Source organism: Zootoca vivipara, chromosome 7 (genome assembly GCF_963506605.1).
Source record: "Zootoca vivipara chromosome 7, rZooViv1.1, whole genome shotgun sequence".
NCBI lineage: Eukaryota > Metazoa > Chordata > Lepidosauria > Squamata > Lacertidae > Zootoca > Zootoca vivipara.
The window spans coordinates 39,223,192-39,240,892 of record NC_083282.1 but is presented as its reverse complement, the minus strand read 5'-3'; the positions used below and the strand labels follow the sequence as shown (position 1 = coordinate 39,240,892).

Sequence of the window (17,701 nt, the reverse complement as noted above, 5' to 3'; positions counted from 1 at the left end):
GGATAATAATGTCTTAAGAACGAATGTGGCGGCAGGAGCCCGGAATCCAACACACCTATAACCTTTGTGACAAGCAGCTAGCTGTGTCTTCAGAATAACAAATGCAGCCGATGACCATAGACCACACCCCAAGCCATCTCTTCTGGAATCACTGCAGGCAACGAGAGTCAGAAGACAGCTGCTACGACAGTAACAAACAGCAAGGGACTGAAATCAAATGTTTATATTTATTACAGCATGGGGGGGGGGGAAAGGGAGAGGAGAGGGTCTTGATTCATCTTTTAAAAACCACCCCGAACCAATGAAGACAATAATTTAGCTATCACTTTAATACAATGAAACCTGTCAGTTATCCTTTTAAAAAAAAATAGAAAGGGTGCTGCATTAGCAATGGGACAAATTGGCTTGCCGGTTTATCCCCCCCGCCACCCCGCTTTTAAATATTTTCTTGACTGAGAGACCAACCATTTGTCAACCCCACCCCCCCATCATATTTCTACAGAGAAAACACAATTAAAATGCCTAAGAAAAAGGCAAACATTAAAAAAAGTCATCGTACTACTAAAAAAGTTTGTCAATTCACATAGTTTTTGTTTTCAGTCAGAATAATAAAAAGCCAATGTTCCCCCCCCCCAAAAAAAACTAAACAAAAAAAAAACATTTCGTTAAGGGGTGCGGAAAAAAGACATCCCTTTAATAAAACATTATCAACAAATATCGTACACAAACTACAATGTATAATAATTACTTTTCTTTTCCCTCGCTTAATTTTAGAACCAGACTACAAGGTAAGAAAAAACACTGAAACAAGATACAATGTTCTCAAGAATCCGCACAAAGGTAGGTAAATCCAGGGGAAGATAATATTTTACATAATATGAAATACATAGATCAGAAGTGAAGTTTTTTCTTCTTTTTATATAAAACAAAGACCAGCTACAAGGGAGTGTAATGTACAGAGATCCCAAGACTTGCGAGTTTCACTATACATTGTATGCTTTTCTGTAGTCACCTCTACCATGAGAAGGTAAGGGGTTTTTTTTAATTTTGCTTTTAATTACAGAGAGAGAGAGAGAGAGAGAGAGAGAGAGAGAGAGAGAGAGAGAGAGAGAGAGAGAGAGAGAGAGCCTACAGAATAGCAAGTATACATTTTAACAACAATAATTACTTAAAAATATCTCCATCCAGTTTCAGAGCATATACAGTGAAACCCTAATAAGATCACATCATTTCATTAAAACAAAAAAACAAATGTTAAGAAGTTTGCGCTCACAGTTTTCGTGTCCCAGGTCAAGTTTTTAACCCCTTTCCCTTTCAATTCTGGTGGACCAACAGCTCCCCAACATAAAAAATAAAATGCCACGTACCCTAACCCCACCTACCCACCCCCTACCCCCAGGAGTTTTTGACACTTTAAAAGTTTTGCAAAAGGGGAGATAATAACATTTCTTTGTAATTTGGGGAGAAGGACAAGGGAGGGAGGGGGCTAATACAGTGCATGCCACAGTCACAGATACCAAGATCACAATTAAAAGTTTTGGAGGATGTGATCCTACAAGGGGGCCAAGCTGCATTACGCAACTGAGAATGAGGCAGAAGAAATCTGTTCCACTTGGATCTTCCTTGCTGGAGAATGTTTTGTGCTGCAAAACATCAAATGCGGGGGGGAACAAAAACCAACCAAAACAAAAAGAAGTTGGGGTGGAGGGGGGGGGGGAGAGGGAGGAAGTGGTCTTCCGAACAAAACCCACCGATTTATATATATATAAAAACCAAACTCTCCAGTTTTATTAATTATTTTAAAATGGCTACAGAGACAACATGAGATTTCATATCTAGACTAGCTTCCTTGCGTAGCACAGCACAAACATACAACAGGTTTAAAAGAATAATCAAGCAAAGGAGGTTGGAAATCGGGTGCTAGAGGCTTTTGTTTTGTTTCCAAAAAAAAGAAAGAAAAATCAACAAAAAAGTGTCATGTACATAGAATAAACCCTTCTTCTGCAGAAGGATCTTGTCATGTCTTGAAATATTTTAAAGATTTGTCCTTCATTGTTTGATGGAATAAAAAGTTCAGCCTTTTTATTGCATGAAACTAAAAATCAGGGGTGGGTCTCCCCCCGGCTCTCTGCATGTCTCCCTGCCAAACACACCTAGATTCTCTTCTTGCATAATTTCTTGAGATCCTCCAAATGGCAGCCGACTTTTTCTTTATCCTGGAGAAGAGGATGCGGGGTGAGGGAGGAGGGAAATCACACACTCATCGTCATGCTGGGAGAATACTGGGCGGTTGGGAGGGAAATGGGGAGGGGGTGGAGAAAGAGAGAAATCACAGCGTTAGAGTGAGGCAAGAACAAGACCAAAATGCTAAATGTTGCGGAAGCTGAGGAAATGAGATATGAAAGAGATGTGGGCTTATGAAAACTATAAAGCAACGTAATTGGCTTCAATAAATCAGGGAGAGCTAGAATATGCTAAAGACTAATTTATCAGGACATAATCGCTCCCATTTCCCCAAACCACAGTTTGCCAAACTGGGGGGTAAAGGAGAGTTTAATAATAAGCCTAAACAGTATGTGGCAGAACACACAATTTATTTTTTTTAAATAAATTTTCAAATGTATAGAATGATAAATACAGTGCAAGTTTACAGTCTTACTGTGTTTCATTTCAAGGTGCCACTGCATATAATGAAGTACCACTGGTAGAACTAACTCATCTGGAGTGAAACGCAGGCGCGTTAGGTCTTCTTGTATGGACGTATTCAACTAAAGGAGGCAGGCAGCTTTCCTAGCCCTCCCCCTTTGCTCATCTAAATTTTGACTGGGAATTCTGAAGGGGAGGGCAGGGCAGGGCAGGGCTCCATCTCTGGCTTCTGCTACTATGCAAAACATGGATATACATGGCTGCTGCAATAACCATCAACCGAGACTACTCATGGGTAGAACTCTGTCCCCACAGGAGAAAAGGGGGGAAGCCATTGCAGATTCTTCCTCTCCCCTCCCACCCTGGAAAGTTTCTCCAAAGCGCCAGATGACACTCCAGAACAAGGGGGAGGAAGTGCTAGCGGCTGCCCCTCTTGTGGAGGATGAGGGCTTCCTCTAGTGCAGTGTTTCTCAACCTGTGTGCCTCCAGATGTTTTGGGACTACAACTCCCATCATCCCTAGCTAGCAAGACCAGTGGTCAGGAATGATGGGAGTTGTAGTCCCAAAACACCTGGAGGCACACTGGTTGAGAAACACTGCTCTAGTGAGCAGGAGGAATCCTTGTTTAGATGCTTCACATTCACTGAAATCACTGTTATGGAAACAGCATGAAATGGACATGTAGACTGCTAGATGTGATCACTCACTCACACACACATATACAGTGCGTGGAAGCCATACATATTAATTTGCTGCTTGCCCGCTGATTGTAATAGTGTTTCCAAGTGGTAACTACATTGCTGGGTGGTCCAACTTAATAAGCTTGCTGATCAAACCAGGATGACCCTCACAAATGAGTCAAGTAACCATGGCTTGTGCTGTCCAATGTTGGGTTCATTTTCTAACTGCTCCTGCCTCTTGTTTTGTAGGCATAGCTTCATAAGCCAGCTTAAAGCCATGGTTTCACATTCTGGTTTGTTGGCCCCAGGCAAACCATAATTAGTTGGCTGGAGTGGGTGGTTCAGAGATGCAAGCAAAGCACAGTTAAGCCAAGCAAATCATGGCTTAGCAAGACAAGCGAACCATGGTTACTTTTCTCTATTTTAATTGCCTCGGTTTTTGTCTTTGAAAGGTATGTCACGTCTCAATACAGTGGTGCCTTGGGTTAAGAACTTAATTCGTTCCAGAGGTCCGTTCTTAACCTGAAACTGTTCTTAACCTGAGGCACCACTTTAGCTAATGGGGCCTCCTGCTGCCGCTGCGCTGCCAGAGCACAATTTCTGTTCTCATCCTGAAGCAAAGTTCTTAACCCGAGGTACTATTTCTGGGTTAGCGGAGTCTGTAACCTGAAGCGTCTGTAACCCGATGTAACCACTGTATGCTATTCTGTGTACCTTTTCCAAGTTTTGTCAGCTCCAAAGCTGACTTTTCTCTGTCTACTTCCATTCCCCCACCCTTTTATAGCACCCCCTCCCTCTCCCATCTCTGCAAATATCAATGATTCCTTCCCAGAAATAGCTTGAAAGAGCCTAACAGACTCTGTGATTCAAACCCCGGTTAGCATGAAGAGTTGGTGTAAGGATGACTCACATTGTCATTTTGGAAGGAATGGAGGAAGTTGCCTCCCAGTTCACCATCATCTCGTGGAGTGCCGGGAGGATTGCTAATGCCACTTATGTTGTTTGGAGAATTCTGCAGGGGTTTTTTTTTGTTTTAAAAAAGAAACAACAGACCACACAGAGATACACATGCAAGAAGTGAGTGCGTGTCTTTTCGAGTATGCTGCGTACTAGCAACTGCAACAAAAACATATTGTTCTACAATGGAAAAAAGATCACACGGATAGCTAAATATATATATGAGAAAATGACTTGTGTTTGATGACTCCCTCACAGAGCTAAGAGCAAAAGGGGGGGGGGAGAGGGAGAAAATGTCCTTGCGCTGGTGAGCAGAGGGCAGAAAAGTCAAAGAAGCTTTCCTGCCACCCTAATACAACCAAGGGTAGAGCCTCAGTACTCCCTCCCTGCCCCTACCCCCAGGGTCCCATATTAACCCCCTGACATATTTGTTATTTTGTCCATGAAAGCAAGAACAAAAGAACATGGCCCCGTCTAAGAATGCAGACTTACTTTTGGAAGTCCATCTATGTCTCCTGACCCTTGTGAAAGAAGAACAAAAGAAAGAAAATAAAGGTAGGCTATTAGTGGGGGATAGTCAATTTCCTTGCTCTCAATCAGGGTCGTCCCCGCAATCAGCTCTCCCCACTCCCCCGCCCCCGTTGTTCTGCACTGAAGTGTCCGGTTCCTGAACCATCATCCAGAAATAAGACGCGGCTGCAAAAAGCTCCGCCTGGGCCTTCCCGGAAGCAGCTGGCAGTACATTAGTGAGCTGCAGGTCACAGCTGGGCTAATGCAAACCTCTTAACATTTGCCTCCAGAAAGGGACATGCTGGGGTTGCCTCAGCTGCCATTCCTTTGCATGCAGAACTCCCGGGAGCAGAGCCCCGGCTCACCTTCCTGCACGGCACTAGAGTAATGGCCTAATCGAGTTGCTACGGCCTCGGCTCCCTCCCGCGAGCTTCGTGACACTGATCAAGATGGAGTATAGCACCTCTACTTCAGCAAGATGTATAAGGCAAACATAGGAGGTTAATGGGTCTTTCTGCTGCTTTAATTAAAACACTCGTGCCACGGTTAGGTTGATGCTGCCGCTTCGCTTTTATCCATCAACAGGAGTCTGGCGAAGCCTGTGACCAGCAGTCCCTGCTCCCTGGCTACTTTCCTATGCTGAGTGTGTTGGGAATGGCCAAGCCCTCACAAGACTGGGCTTTGCAGATTACCAGCACTGAGCAAGTCCCAAAGCTCTGGAAACAAACAGGATCCGCACCACAAAAACAAATGCCGAAAGCAAACATCAGCCAACAGGAGCTCTGAGGACAGAAAGCATCTGCTACAGAATTTTGCAGAATATCAGGACAAAGGCTAGCTAGGACTAGGGTCACCCCACCGCCTTGCAAGGGGTCCTGGGTGACTGCTATTTTAATTTCAACAATACACCCGAAGTAACCCTACACCAGGGTCACTGCAGAAAGCAACAATCAAAGCAACTTGTGGTTCACTGCATGTCCTCCCAAGGTTCTGTACTAAGGGCACTCTAATTCTGGACCCAAACAGATTACAGTATACATATTTTAAACAACTATTCCACTGCCTGATGTTGATCCCCCAATCAAAAATCCTGCATACCACATGAACAGAAAGCAATGTTTTCAGCCAGTACATGAAAAATGTTAAAACGTGTTTGTGATTGCACATTCCACACAGTTAAAATGACAAAATGCGCAACTAGAACTCATTTGATCACTGCTGGTTCTGAGATGTCCCGTGAGAAGATAGTCCAAAAAACACTGAATGTTGCTGAAGTCTTACCTAATGAGCCATTCATGTGATGCGGTTCCATCCCACCCATGCCTCCCATTGGGCCATCTGAGCCAGGTCCCATGGGGAACTAAGAAAGAAAGAAAGAAAGAGCTGTCAGTTACAACACATCGCTCTTATTATAAAATATCCAACATCCAATATATTAGCTTGTATGTCTATTGGCAGATAGATGCTTCAGAACACCAATGGCAGCAATGCTCTGCAAACCAAGTTTTCTGAATTCTGTTTTAAACACAAAATAATGAAAAGTTCTTTAGGAAACAACAGTTTGCACTGAAAACCCACCATCGCCCACTGGGTATGTGTCTTCCAAATTGAGGAGGTGTTGAAATACACCCTCTCTCTTCTAAGAAGCCGTTGATCTACAGTCATACCTCGGTTTAAGTACGCTTTGGTTTGAGTACTTTCAGTTTAAGTATTCCGCAGACCCGTCTGGAACGGATTAATCCACTTTCCATTACTTTCAATGGGAAAGTTCATTTCAGGTTAAGTACGCTTCAGGTTAAGTACGGACTTCCAGAACCAATTACACTCATATTTCGGGTTAAGTACGCTTCAGGTTGAGTACTCCGCGGACCCGTCTGGAACGGATTAATCCAGTTCCCATTACTTTCGATGGGAAAGTTCGCTTCAGGTTAAGTACGCTTCAGGTTAAGTACAGACTTCCGGAACCAATTGTGTACTTAAGCCGAGGTACCACTGTATTGCACCTTGTACCACTCCTGTGGGCAGCCTCAATCCTGTCAAGGAAGTTGCAGGGAACTCTTCTCTTCTCTTCTCTTTTGGATCAAAGTGGATAGCCAAATGGAGCAGCTGGTGTCCAACTTATCACATGGTTGTCTGGGCATCTGATACTGTTGGATGGCCTATGCCCGGCCATGCCACAACTACTGTGCTTCTCAGCTGTGCAGAAATTTTGCTGCCCCCCTCTACTTCAGCACCATGTGTGGGCAGTCTGGAACCCTTCAATCACAAACTACTACTATATGCAGGGTCCATATAAAAGTCACCTCCAACTTCCCATGTGCAAACCAAGGGAGGAATTCAACATTAAGCATTAAGCAAATTGTTCCGTTAGCACAAATCTTTCTGCTTGCCTGATGAAATGAATGCTCTGCCCTCTCTTCCCCTTGCAGGTACTTATGGGCGTTTTCCTGATCCCCACAGAGCCAGTTTTGTGGGCATGGAAGGAGGAGAGGGGGGAAAGCTAGCGGAAGTCTATGCATGGGCTTCTGCTGGTAGGGCTCATTTGCTGAATCCTGCCCTTAAGTGACAGAAGTAGTGCAAGAGGTGGAAGTTCTAATAACATGACTAATCCAGGTTTCTGAAATCTCATCTGCCAAAATGTTTCAGTTGCCAGTCAAGATTTCTTTAGGCTCCATGTCATCTAATTGTACCCCTGCCTTTCATCCAAGTTACATAGGGAAGCACACACTGGATTCCTTGACAGTTTTCTACCCAAATACTGGCTAGGACCAGATTTCTTTAGCTTTAATGGATTAAGCCACAACACCTGTATTTAGACCCCAGTTGTTTTTTTATTCTTACAATCATAAGTTTGCTTCTCCTAACGTCCCATAAATTAAAAACTGAGATTTAAGTGTTTGCTCCTCCTCTGCCTCCTCTCTGTTCTGTATTCCATCCTCTTTGGACAACATTTTCGGAGAAATGGACAGGACACACTTTAAGCAATCATCCAGACTGGTTCAGTCTGAAAAACTAGGTCTGAACATAGTAGTATTCAGGAAAGAGCTGGCCTTCCCCAATAAGAGCTTCTTATCTGAAATATTGGGCTGGCATTGTCCTGAAGACAAAAATCTGGCAGGTAATCTTAACAGAATCTCTTTGAGATCAGCTTGAGTAAAAGGTGAAGAAGGGCCCGGGCGTCAGATGTGTCCCCTTTAAATGCGATCCCTCTAACCAGCAATGTGCATGACAATCTTGACCAGAGCTGCGTGAACGCCGCTGTTTTAATAAGCGTAAAAAATTAACAAAGTCGCTGAAGAGTTAATCACTTTTTGATGGTTTGTTTTATTTCTGTTTTGTAACAAATGGCTGAAATCAATTAAACTGCTTTACCCTCAACTGATGAAGTTAATTATGATTTGTTATGGTATCTGATATGTAAATTATTAGAAAGCAGACTTACATTCGACCGACTGCCTCCAGGCGGTACGGGATTAATCATTGTGTAGATGTTGTCACTTGAATTTGTCGAATCTGTAGAACAGTGAAACCCACTAAGTCAGGGTGATTAATTCATTTCTTAATTAAAACAAACTCATGCCACTTGAAATCATTCTTTTGTATTTTATCACCTAAAATTCTCTCTAAGTACCACCATTTTCTGGCTAATTTGTATTTAATGAAGATTCACAAAGTTTTTAATCACAGAAATTCAACTGTGAAAAGAATTCTGCTACTAACCGAGAATATTGGGGCTTTCTTGCCAGGAGAGGTGTAGAAAGATAATTTGCTGCCATGTGTCACGTAACACCTCAAAATTAGCCAATGCAATTATCTTACTACAACATCATATTTCATCTTTTAAAAAATAACAAAACACATGGATGACATTTAGCCACAATATTATTATTATTTTTAAAAAACACAAAAGCCCAATATTTTTCTTAATAATGAAAGCACCACGAGACAAGTGTTTAATTGAGGGGCAGAATACAAACAAAAATACACAAATTACAAGCAGTCCATGGTGACAGAATAAAGGGAGGGGGGAGAGGGAGCGAGGGGAGTTGTGCCTACATTAACATATGGATTGTTTTATTATGACCTAGTCTGAAATGTAGGTCAGAGTTCTCATATAAATGCAAGAGCAGGAAGGCAGTGGTAATACTACACTGAAGCTCCACCCCTGCAGCTGTGGTACACGAGAGATACACGCGGCATGGCTTACCTCCCCAGAGCCACCACTCCCCCTGCTTTTATTCTTGCCACAGACACATACAATGTATAGTAAATCACCCTTGCAGGCCTATCAGGAATATTCACCAGCCCCAACACTGACACACACACTCTCTCTTCTTCCCCTCCCACTTTACTATGAGGGAAATACACAAAGGGGGGGGGAAGGGAGTTTTACTCAGCCTCCTGGGGAGTGAGCACCGTTTTACTCCCAGTACAAATATGGCAACAAAACAACACTGATCCTGACAACAAAAAGAGATTTGTGTAGGCCTTCCTGGTGCTAATATTGGGCAACCCAAGAATAAAAAGGTAAAGGGACCAGTCGCGGACGACTCTGGGGTTGCGGTGCTCATCTCGCTTTACTGGCCAAGGGAGCCGGCGTACAGCTTCTGGGTCATATGGCCAGCATGACTAAGCCGCTTCTGGCGAACCAGAGCAGCACACGGAAACGCTGTTTACCTTCCCGCCGGAGCGGTCCCTATTTATCTACTTGCACTTTGACGTGCTTTCGAACTGCTAGGTTGGCAGGAGCAGGGACCGAGCAACAGGAGCTCACCCGTCGTGGGGATTCGAACCGCTGACCTTCTGATCAGCAAGCCCTAGGCTCTGTGGTTTAACCCACAGCGCCACCCGTGTCCCTACAACCCAAGAATAGAACAGCCCTAAAGAAGTTGGTTTTTTTTTTAAGGTGGGTGGGACTGGCTTAAAAACAACAATAATAACCCTCTTTAAACTTCTTTTGGATATCTAGAGAATGTTCCTAGTTAACTTCTACAAATCCCCCCCCCATAAGATTTTTCCTTATCTACCAACATAAAAATAGGTGGTTAAAAAAAAAATTACCGACACATTGGTGTCGAATTTCACATGGATAATTCATCCAGGGATGCAGCGACCTCTTTCACATGGCTTACTGGGAGCTCAAGGCCGAAGCAGGATGCAAGCTGCCTCCCACCCCTCAGGAAAGGCTTTTGGTGCAGCCGAATATCCCGCTAACCCCATTTCTCATACCCCTTTTGCGGTGCTCTCTCATGTTTTAAGCCCTGGCAGAATAAAAGCCACCAGCACATGGCTGGCAGCGAGGGCAGGGAAAGAGGAACTGAAGACGAAACCTCTCCCTTTGAAAAGAGTCGGGTTGCTTTACAGCAGCTGCGCCCAATCAATAGCCAAACAGTGCATCGGTAGCATGCAGATTGTTGTTGTTGCGACCTTAAATAAAATCCAGCAGAAAAGGAAACCTGCTACGCTAACCCAACCATTACTGGGCTCTCAATTCTCTTTTAATAAAAAAATAAAAAAATGGGGGGAAATTAGTGCTGCCTTCTTTCACCCTTACCTGCGGGGCTAGGCATGATAGGTGTTCCAGGAGGACCTCCGCCACCAGGGGGCCCCTGTTGACAAGATTAAATACACATCAGGAACCACTGTGATAACATAGCCTGCAATAGGTCAGCCAGATCCTGCTGCTGTCAGCAACAATGTCTCACCTTGGTATTCAGCCAAGCATTAATCTCCTGCTAAAACCTTTGATGCACTCTTGTAGCCAAAGTGCAATTTCTTTGTTTAAGCCTCAGGAAAAATGAAGGTTTTACTGAGAAGTGGGGGGCGGGCCACATCTGTGCAAGGAGCACATACCAAGTCTATCTGCCAGGGTAGTTAACAGGGGGCATTCTTTCTATAACCTTCACATCTGCAGAAGGTGCAAACAGACATGGGCAACTTGGAACGCTGCAATGTACTTCTTAGATGTGCCAATGGGACAATCTCATTCCAGAACAATTAGAGGAGTATGCATTCAAAGTTCTCCGGCGACACTTACGCAAATTGCAATCACCATGCGAAACTTCAGAAATGCTTTCTCAAGACCCCTTAAACACAGTTACGCCACCACTGCATCATTCGCACAGCTGGGGTCGCTAAGGGATTTCTTTCCCTACTTTTGAGGCATGTTCAAGACTGGTGGGGGGAGGGGCTTTTAACATGCTTTATTCGCATTGTCTGGAGGAATAGAAAGGGGCTTCCTCAGAAACCATGTAGCTCAGACTTTTTAGAATTCTTGGCCTCACCGCAGAAGCAAATACATGAGACACAGAACCAAGTCCCTGTAGGCAATTGTATCCTGGGCCAGGATTCCTATTTGTGTGCACGCAAACACCAAAATATCGAATTGTATGGTGGACCGGCATGTCACGACCCATAAAGAAATATAAACCTACCACGTATGTACCAGGCGATGAAGAAGAATATGGAATCTGCAAGAAGATCAGAGGATAGGCATTACTTGATGAAATATACCAACTGTACAGGGAAATTAATTCTACAGGTGATGACTCTGTAGGCCAAGAGTCCATACAAAATAATGATAATGATAATAATAATAATAATAAATTTATAGACTGCCCTATACCTGGAGGTCTCAACAACTGTTACCTGTGTCCAGGAGATGGACGCAATATATACAACGTCATTTCAGTCTTACTGTGTTTTTTTTAATGTTCAGAGAACCCAAGATAGGAGCAGAGGGACACTGGAGCACATCCCACCATCCCACTGGGAAGGGCAATCAACACATTTCAATGGAGATTCAGGAACGCTCTTAAAAGATTCCACATCAGTTAAGTATGCAGACAAGGGAGGGCAGTGAGAACGAGCACACTAGCTCTGTCCCCTAGCCGCCATTGGATGGCAAATGCCTGAAGCAGGGAGATACCTGTACTTGTGACAGTTCCCCACCCATTTTAGAAGCTGGATATTCTGGGGTAGGAAAACACGCAAGAGTCTCTACTGACTCTTTCTCAGTCGTTGAGGTGGGGGCCAAGTCGCTGTCCCTGAGCGGCAAAGAACATGTCAGAGCCAAGCCCACAGAGTGCCAACTAGGTTGGCTGCTGGGACAATGAGGGAGACGCCAAGGATGAAGAAAAAGAGGAGGAGGAGGAAGACGACCTTGGCTTCCTCCAGGGCTGAGCGAGTGAGTTTCGCCACTGCAGTAGCTGGTGGAGGAAGAAGAGGAGTTGGTGCTGATGCCGGCCTCAGCCTCATCATAGGCTTCACTCTTGGCCTAGGCCTCGGTACCAGAGGAGGGCGAAAAAAGGAGGAGGAGAAATAGGTGGCGGCTGCACCAGCAGTGGAAGTTCCTCAGCTCAGCCCCACATGCCTTCCCTTGGCTGTCCTCGCGGGCTCATGCAGTGGCATTGTTGACCAACTAACTCACTGGTTAGATTCAGGCAAGGGGAGTGGAACTGGTTCAAAAATGGGCAGAAAAGGGGTAGGCCGGTAGCACTTATCAGAGATGGAGGGAGAACTGGGGGAGGGTGACGGGGTGGAGAGATCATGCCGGTGTAGATATATAGTAGGAAAATGTGGTGTTCCTCCTGTTGGCCTTGTTTTATTAGGGAACGCAGTGGGATTTCCCAATAGAAAACAAAGTAAATGATTGGCTCGTTATGCGAATGCTCGCCTAAAGAGCCATTTCTCAGCAACACATTATGGTTGGAAAGTGGGACCCATGTGTACAGGAGACTCCCTGATTCAGACTTTCTCCCTCCAACTCATGAAAGGAGACTGGAATGGTGGCTGTAGTGTAGGCATAGTTTGTCTGGTTGTCCCCACTCACCCGTACAGTAGAATGCCAGAAGACGGCAAATGAGAGGAATTCAAGTACTACAGGAAAACTAAATTATGAGGGCCACGTTTACAAGAGCAAAGGCATTCTAATAAACGGACACTTACTGAATTAGCGCTGTTGGGATTGGGCCATGGTCTACCAGCTCCTGGACCCCTGGAGTTTGAGAGAAAACAAGCCTTCAGCATGTACAGAGTAACAATGGGAAACCAAAATGATTTCCACATCTAGAATTGTAAGAACGTCAATGGAAAGCCAGCAGCATGGCAGGTGCCTTACATGTTAATCCCAGGCATGCCGGGCCCTAGAGAGTTGGGTGGAGGTCTCATTCCGCCGCCATAGTTCTGCAATGATAACCAAGGATCAGTCTACCATAACGAGAAGGGAAACCGGAGAAGAAAAGAGAAAGGAAAAAAAACAAACAAAAACGAGAGGGTTAGTTTGTGAAAATGAACTTTAATTTAAAAAAAAGATGATGATAATGAACATATAGGCAAATTAGCTACTTCAAAAAAGTAAAACAGGACGGCGGCATCTCTCAATTTGCTCTTTGACAAGGCAAAGGATTATTTTTAAAAGGGGGGAGGGGAGAAAGAAAATCTTAGAAGCCGCCCAAATTCCCATCTCATGGTAGGAGTGTACCAGGAATGCCCAGTGGGCTAAGGCTTCTGGCACTGGCCAATGCAGATCATCAAGGAAGCCGTAGCTGCACCTAAAGGGTATGTAAGATGGTTATCTTGAAAGGTAATAAACACAAACAAACAAAACCGAAAAAGGGAGGCTTCCCCCACCACCTTGTCACAGGAAGCCAAACAGGAGAGGTAGACATGAAAGAATTAAGATTGCTTGCTTAGTGTTGTGGTGGGGGAATTGCATGGAAAGAAGCAGGAAAAAAATGTGGGGTGGGGTGGGCAGAATTGAGAAAGATTCTGCTTTAAGGAAGACAAGGCAATGAGCAAGTGATGGGGTGTTCAGAAAGGGGAATAGTGACAGCACAAAGGTTTGCAACAGCTTCTAAGTAAAGAGCATTCAGTTACAAAACAGCAAAGCTGGCCAGTCACAAAACTGCGCAAATCTTTATTGGTGTTCATGCACAAGAAAGAGAAGACAATTCTTAGGCCAGAAAATGTCACTTCTCGCCCATTAAACACGGCTGGCAAACTCTTTCAGTTTCCCCAACACAGACCAAAGTTAGAGCATAAATTCACCACCCGTGAGATACTACAGAACTGTACTAGGTCCCACTTGTTTCGCAAAGGAGATCTAAAAGATGAAATCTGACAGAAAGGGCGCCAATCTGTCACAGCTGCGAAGCCCACGGAAAGCTAACGATTAAGGGCTGGGGATGAAAAGGCAGCTTATTGTGGAAGTCTACATGTGAGCACTTGCTGAAACACCTGAAGAAGCTGCTTCCTCCCCACCTCTCTGAAGTCATAAATCTAGCTACGGATTCCGATTTTCTTGGTTCCTGAAAGACAGCTGACATTTGGCTGGCTGATTGGCTCCCCTCCAAACATGGCTGCCCTGCAGGGTCTGATGTAGACTGCACAAAGCAGAGAGGTGGTTCAAAGCGGGTTCCTCTTTGAAATGAGTTTAAAGCAAAATTGCAACTGGCTTACATACTGTTTATAAGTGACGCTTTTACCCTCTTGGAAGAGCTGCTCGCTGCACACGAGGCAGAGCTCTGCTGTGATTTTGTTGCAAGGGTTTCTCAGGAACCCTCAACTCTTGAACGAAACACTTCGGCCTTCCATTTCTCCTGACAGAGGGCAGTCACAGCTGGCAACAGATCTGCTGATCATTAGCCGATCAGTACAGTCTTGGCAAGCAAACAAACTGCTTGGCTGAATACTAGGCATCCTGGATAGTCACAAACCCCCCCCCCCCTTTAAAGGCAAATCAAAGAGCTTCACCTGCCTCACTAACTTCAGCTGCCTACACGGGACAAGGGGAATGGCTCCTTCCTCACACTTTCATGAATGGCATGTTTAAACTCTTATTGGCTGGGAACAGGGACCAATGCTATTTTGGAATGAGAAGCAAGTACCAAAGGGGCAAAAAAGGATTCCCCCCCCCAACTCCGCATCCCTAGCAAGGTAAACAAGAGCTAGACACGGGGAATGCTCATCTACACACATTTCATGCACGGCTTTAGAAAGACTCCATGTACCTACACTTAACAACAGCTGCAAATTCTACTACTGCAGATGCCTACGCAACTACAACTCTAATGGAGTGAAATCACTCTTAAGTACACCACTTGGTGGGGATGGCAAGCACCTGGCTTGTCCAAGTTGTACAGCACATCCAAAAGTTTTGAAGCAGTCTTTGTTTGGCTGATGCAACTGTAACAGATGCAAGCTGTTATAATAACACATAAGGGACTATCAAGAGCTTTGTACCCATCACTAACAGTGCCAGACCATTAAAATAGATAACAAAGCTATTGGAATCTAAGCTTGCCAGAATGATTATGCAAGCGACTTTTTCTTCTTTTTCCTTTTGCTTTCCTGGAGGTGTGTGGCTTCAACTGACGTTCTAATGGACAAGTTCATACTTTGCACCAGATCAGTTATTTATCTTCTTCTTTTCCACTCTCCTTCAGATGCTATGCTGAACAGCCTTTCCAAACCTGGGTGTCTCCTGATTACAACTTCGGCCGCTCCTTGGTCATGCTGGTTGGGGCTAATGGGCAACAACTTGAAGGTCCTGGGTAGACGAAGGCTGATGTATTATGATAAACAGGATTCATTTGTGTAAATTAGATGCAGAAGATTGAAAGGTGGGCTCATACTGCACCTATTCCAATTGTTTTCTTTGCAACGATGCTGTCACAGAGTTATCAAGACCTTTCGAGTAAAGTTGTTCCTAATAGCAGGCAACTATTATGCTGCCCACTTTCTCCAAGTCTAAGCCCTCCTTCTGCACCTGCCTATGCCTCTTGCTCAGCTATTGCCAGTCCTAGCCTGAAAACAGATGGTCTGACTTAAAGCCTTCTCCTTACACTTGCTGACCCTGAGGTTAATCCGGTAATAGCAGTAGAACCTTAAGTGCTGGGCTGACTTATCACAGGTGGCTACCTAGGACTGGTGTTTGTAAGGGTCAACACTTTTGCTGCAGCTGCAGATCCAAAGAACTTTCACAGGGTATAACTGGATGAAAGCGATTTGCAAGGAAACCCAAGGAAACGTTTTGTGCACGTCCCCCCCTTTTAAAGTGTTAGTTCAACACTTTAAACAATTACGATTTCACAGTTGCTGAAATTGACAAACCTGATAGCATTAGTAAAAATGACATAGGAGATGGAGGGGAAAGAAGCAAGCAGCTTTTCTGACATCTACATCCCTTGGTATGCTGACATTTTCTTAGTATCAGTTTTCGTGAGGGACTCGTGGTGTGCTGTGGTTCTGGTGTCGAATCTGTAGTCGGTTTTCTATGGTGTTCCTTCAAACACTGAACCAAAAACATGACTTGGAAGGCTGTCTGAACTGAGCCACTGCACAGATAATGTGCTAATCCCAGAAGAAGTTTCAGAAAGTGCAAGGGACCTCACTAAAATGTGGCTACTGGTTATGGTTCCCCTGCAACTGTTTTCTGAAGTGCACATGTGGCAAGCTGGTCATCTCTAGTATCAAACCCATGTGATACAGGTACCTCAATAGATTGGATTGGACACTACAGAAAAGCCTCATTGTGCAGCTGAGATTTACTAATGACCCAGCTTTCCATACGGTTACATGAGCAATGCTTTAAGTGACCACGAGTTAAATGATCATCTGTAACTATCCTGAGTCAAGGAAAATCTGGCCTGAACATCCCTGAAGTTTAATGTGAGAAATCTGAGCTTGTCAGGTTTCAGGAAGAAGCATGCTAAGAGAACAAGGAGAGAGCAGGATTGCAAAGGGAGGACCACAGAGAAGCGGCAAGCCTGTGAAAGAAGAGATGCACATTCCTCAGTACCCTCCGTCAACACTTATTTATAACAAGTACCTGTAAATATACATCATGCACCTCAATAACCTGATCCAACCAAGGCACAAAAAGTGGACCAGCCGAGAGACTGGAGAAAGGACCTTGTATCTCTCTCTCTCTTCACCATCTGACTCCATCTCTCCCTTTGGAAGCTTCTCACACTGATCCGTTGGCTCAGAGTCCCAACAGAACCCACCAAACAGACGTATTGCAACAGAATTAGGTATCTAAGAGCAATGGCTTTCTAGGCAGCCTATGAAGTTGTCCAGATTCTTAAGGGTCAAACCTTGAGGTTCGGATTCAAAAGTAGCCTTCCCACAAACTGAAATGTTCCTCCCATCCTCACAAGGTGCTTGATCCAGAAGAGGAAGTGGGGAAGGAGCTTTTTGCTGTGTTCTCTCTCTCTCCCCCCCCAACCCTTTCCCCCTGTCCAAGAGTCTCCAACCCTCCGATTTTGGGGAGATGCAAGGGGCTGCAGAAGGAAGGGGTGAGTAGGTGAATGCCACCTCCCACTGGCAGGAGCTCTCCCTGAGTGGAGTTCTGCTGAGGAGATGCTACCACTGGAAGTAGCAATAAGCTGGTATCCAAGAATGAACCAGAACTGTATAAAAGCAGATATGGGCCATGATTGGCCCACGGCATGCATCTAAGAAGTAACTTGTCAGTCCTCCTCTTCCTTCCATCATTCCTCCTGCAGTATGTAGTAAATGTGAAGTATGGACATCAAATACACTTGGCTATGCAGCAAAAAAAAAGAAAGAAAAGAAAAGAAAAGAAAAGAAAAGAAAAGAAAAAAAGAGCAAAGCACCTTTTTGGTTGACCTGCATAGTCGACAGGGTGTCTGCCAGTGAAAAGTGCAGAATAGACTGCGGCAAATTTTATTATTAAAATAAAAAAAATTAAGTGAAATAAATTCAGCATTGTACCCGCAACCCTACCCCACCCCACCTAAGGTGTAAGATTCCTTCCTGACCAGAGTCCAATTAAACAGGAGTTTGCCCATTTGGATAAAAAGAGCAAAGATGGAAGGTGGGAGCGCATGAAGTACGTGATATGAGGATGTTCACTTCTGAAGCCATAACTAGATGTTGCAAGG

General features: G+C 44.5%; 1 protein-coding gene across 4 annotated transcripts in view; it reads right to left on the bottom strand.

Moving 5' to 3' along the window:
* Positions 1-1,431: 1,431 nt before the first annotated feature.
* SSBP3 (single stranded DNA binding protein 3) overlaps positions 1,432-17,701 on the bottom strand; it is a 170,592-nt gene continuing 154,322 nt past the window's right edge. For 2 of the 4 annotated variants that reach the window (XM_035123053.2, XM_035123055.2), the window contains 9 exons: positions 12,913-13,001; positions 12,741-12,789; positions 11,228-11,263; positions 10,348-10,402; positions 8,236-8,306; positions 6,075-6,153; positions 4,776-4,804; positions 4,237-4,338; positions 1,432-2,282 (listed from right to left, as the gene is read on the bottom strand). In XM_035123053.2, coding sequence (XP_034978944.1) covers positions 2,253-2,282; positions 4,237-4,338; positions 4,776-4,804; positions 6,075-6,153; positions 8,236-8,306; positions 10,348-10,402; positions 11,228-11,263; positions 12,741-12,789; positions 12,913-13,001 — 540 coding nt within the window. In that variant the 3' untranslated portion in view covers positions 1,432-2,252. The remainder of the gene's footprint in view (positions 2,283-4,236; positions 4,339-4,775; positions 4,805-6,074; positions 6,154-8,235; positions 8,307-10,347; positions 10,403-11,227; positions 11,264-12,740; positions 12,790-12,912; positions 13,002-17,701) is intronic. The other 2 variants (XM_035123054.2, XM_035123056.2) reach the window with 1 other exon arrangement.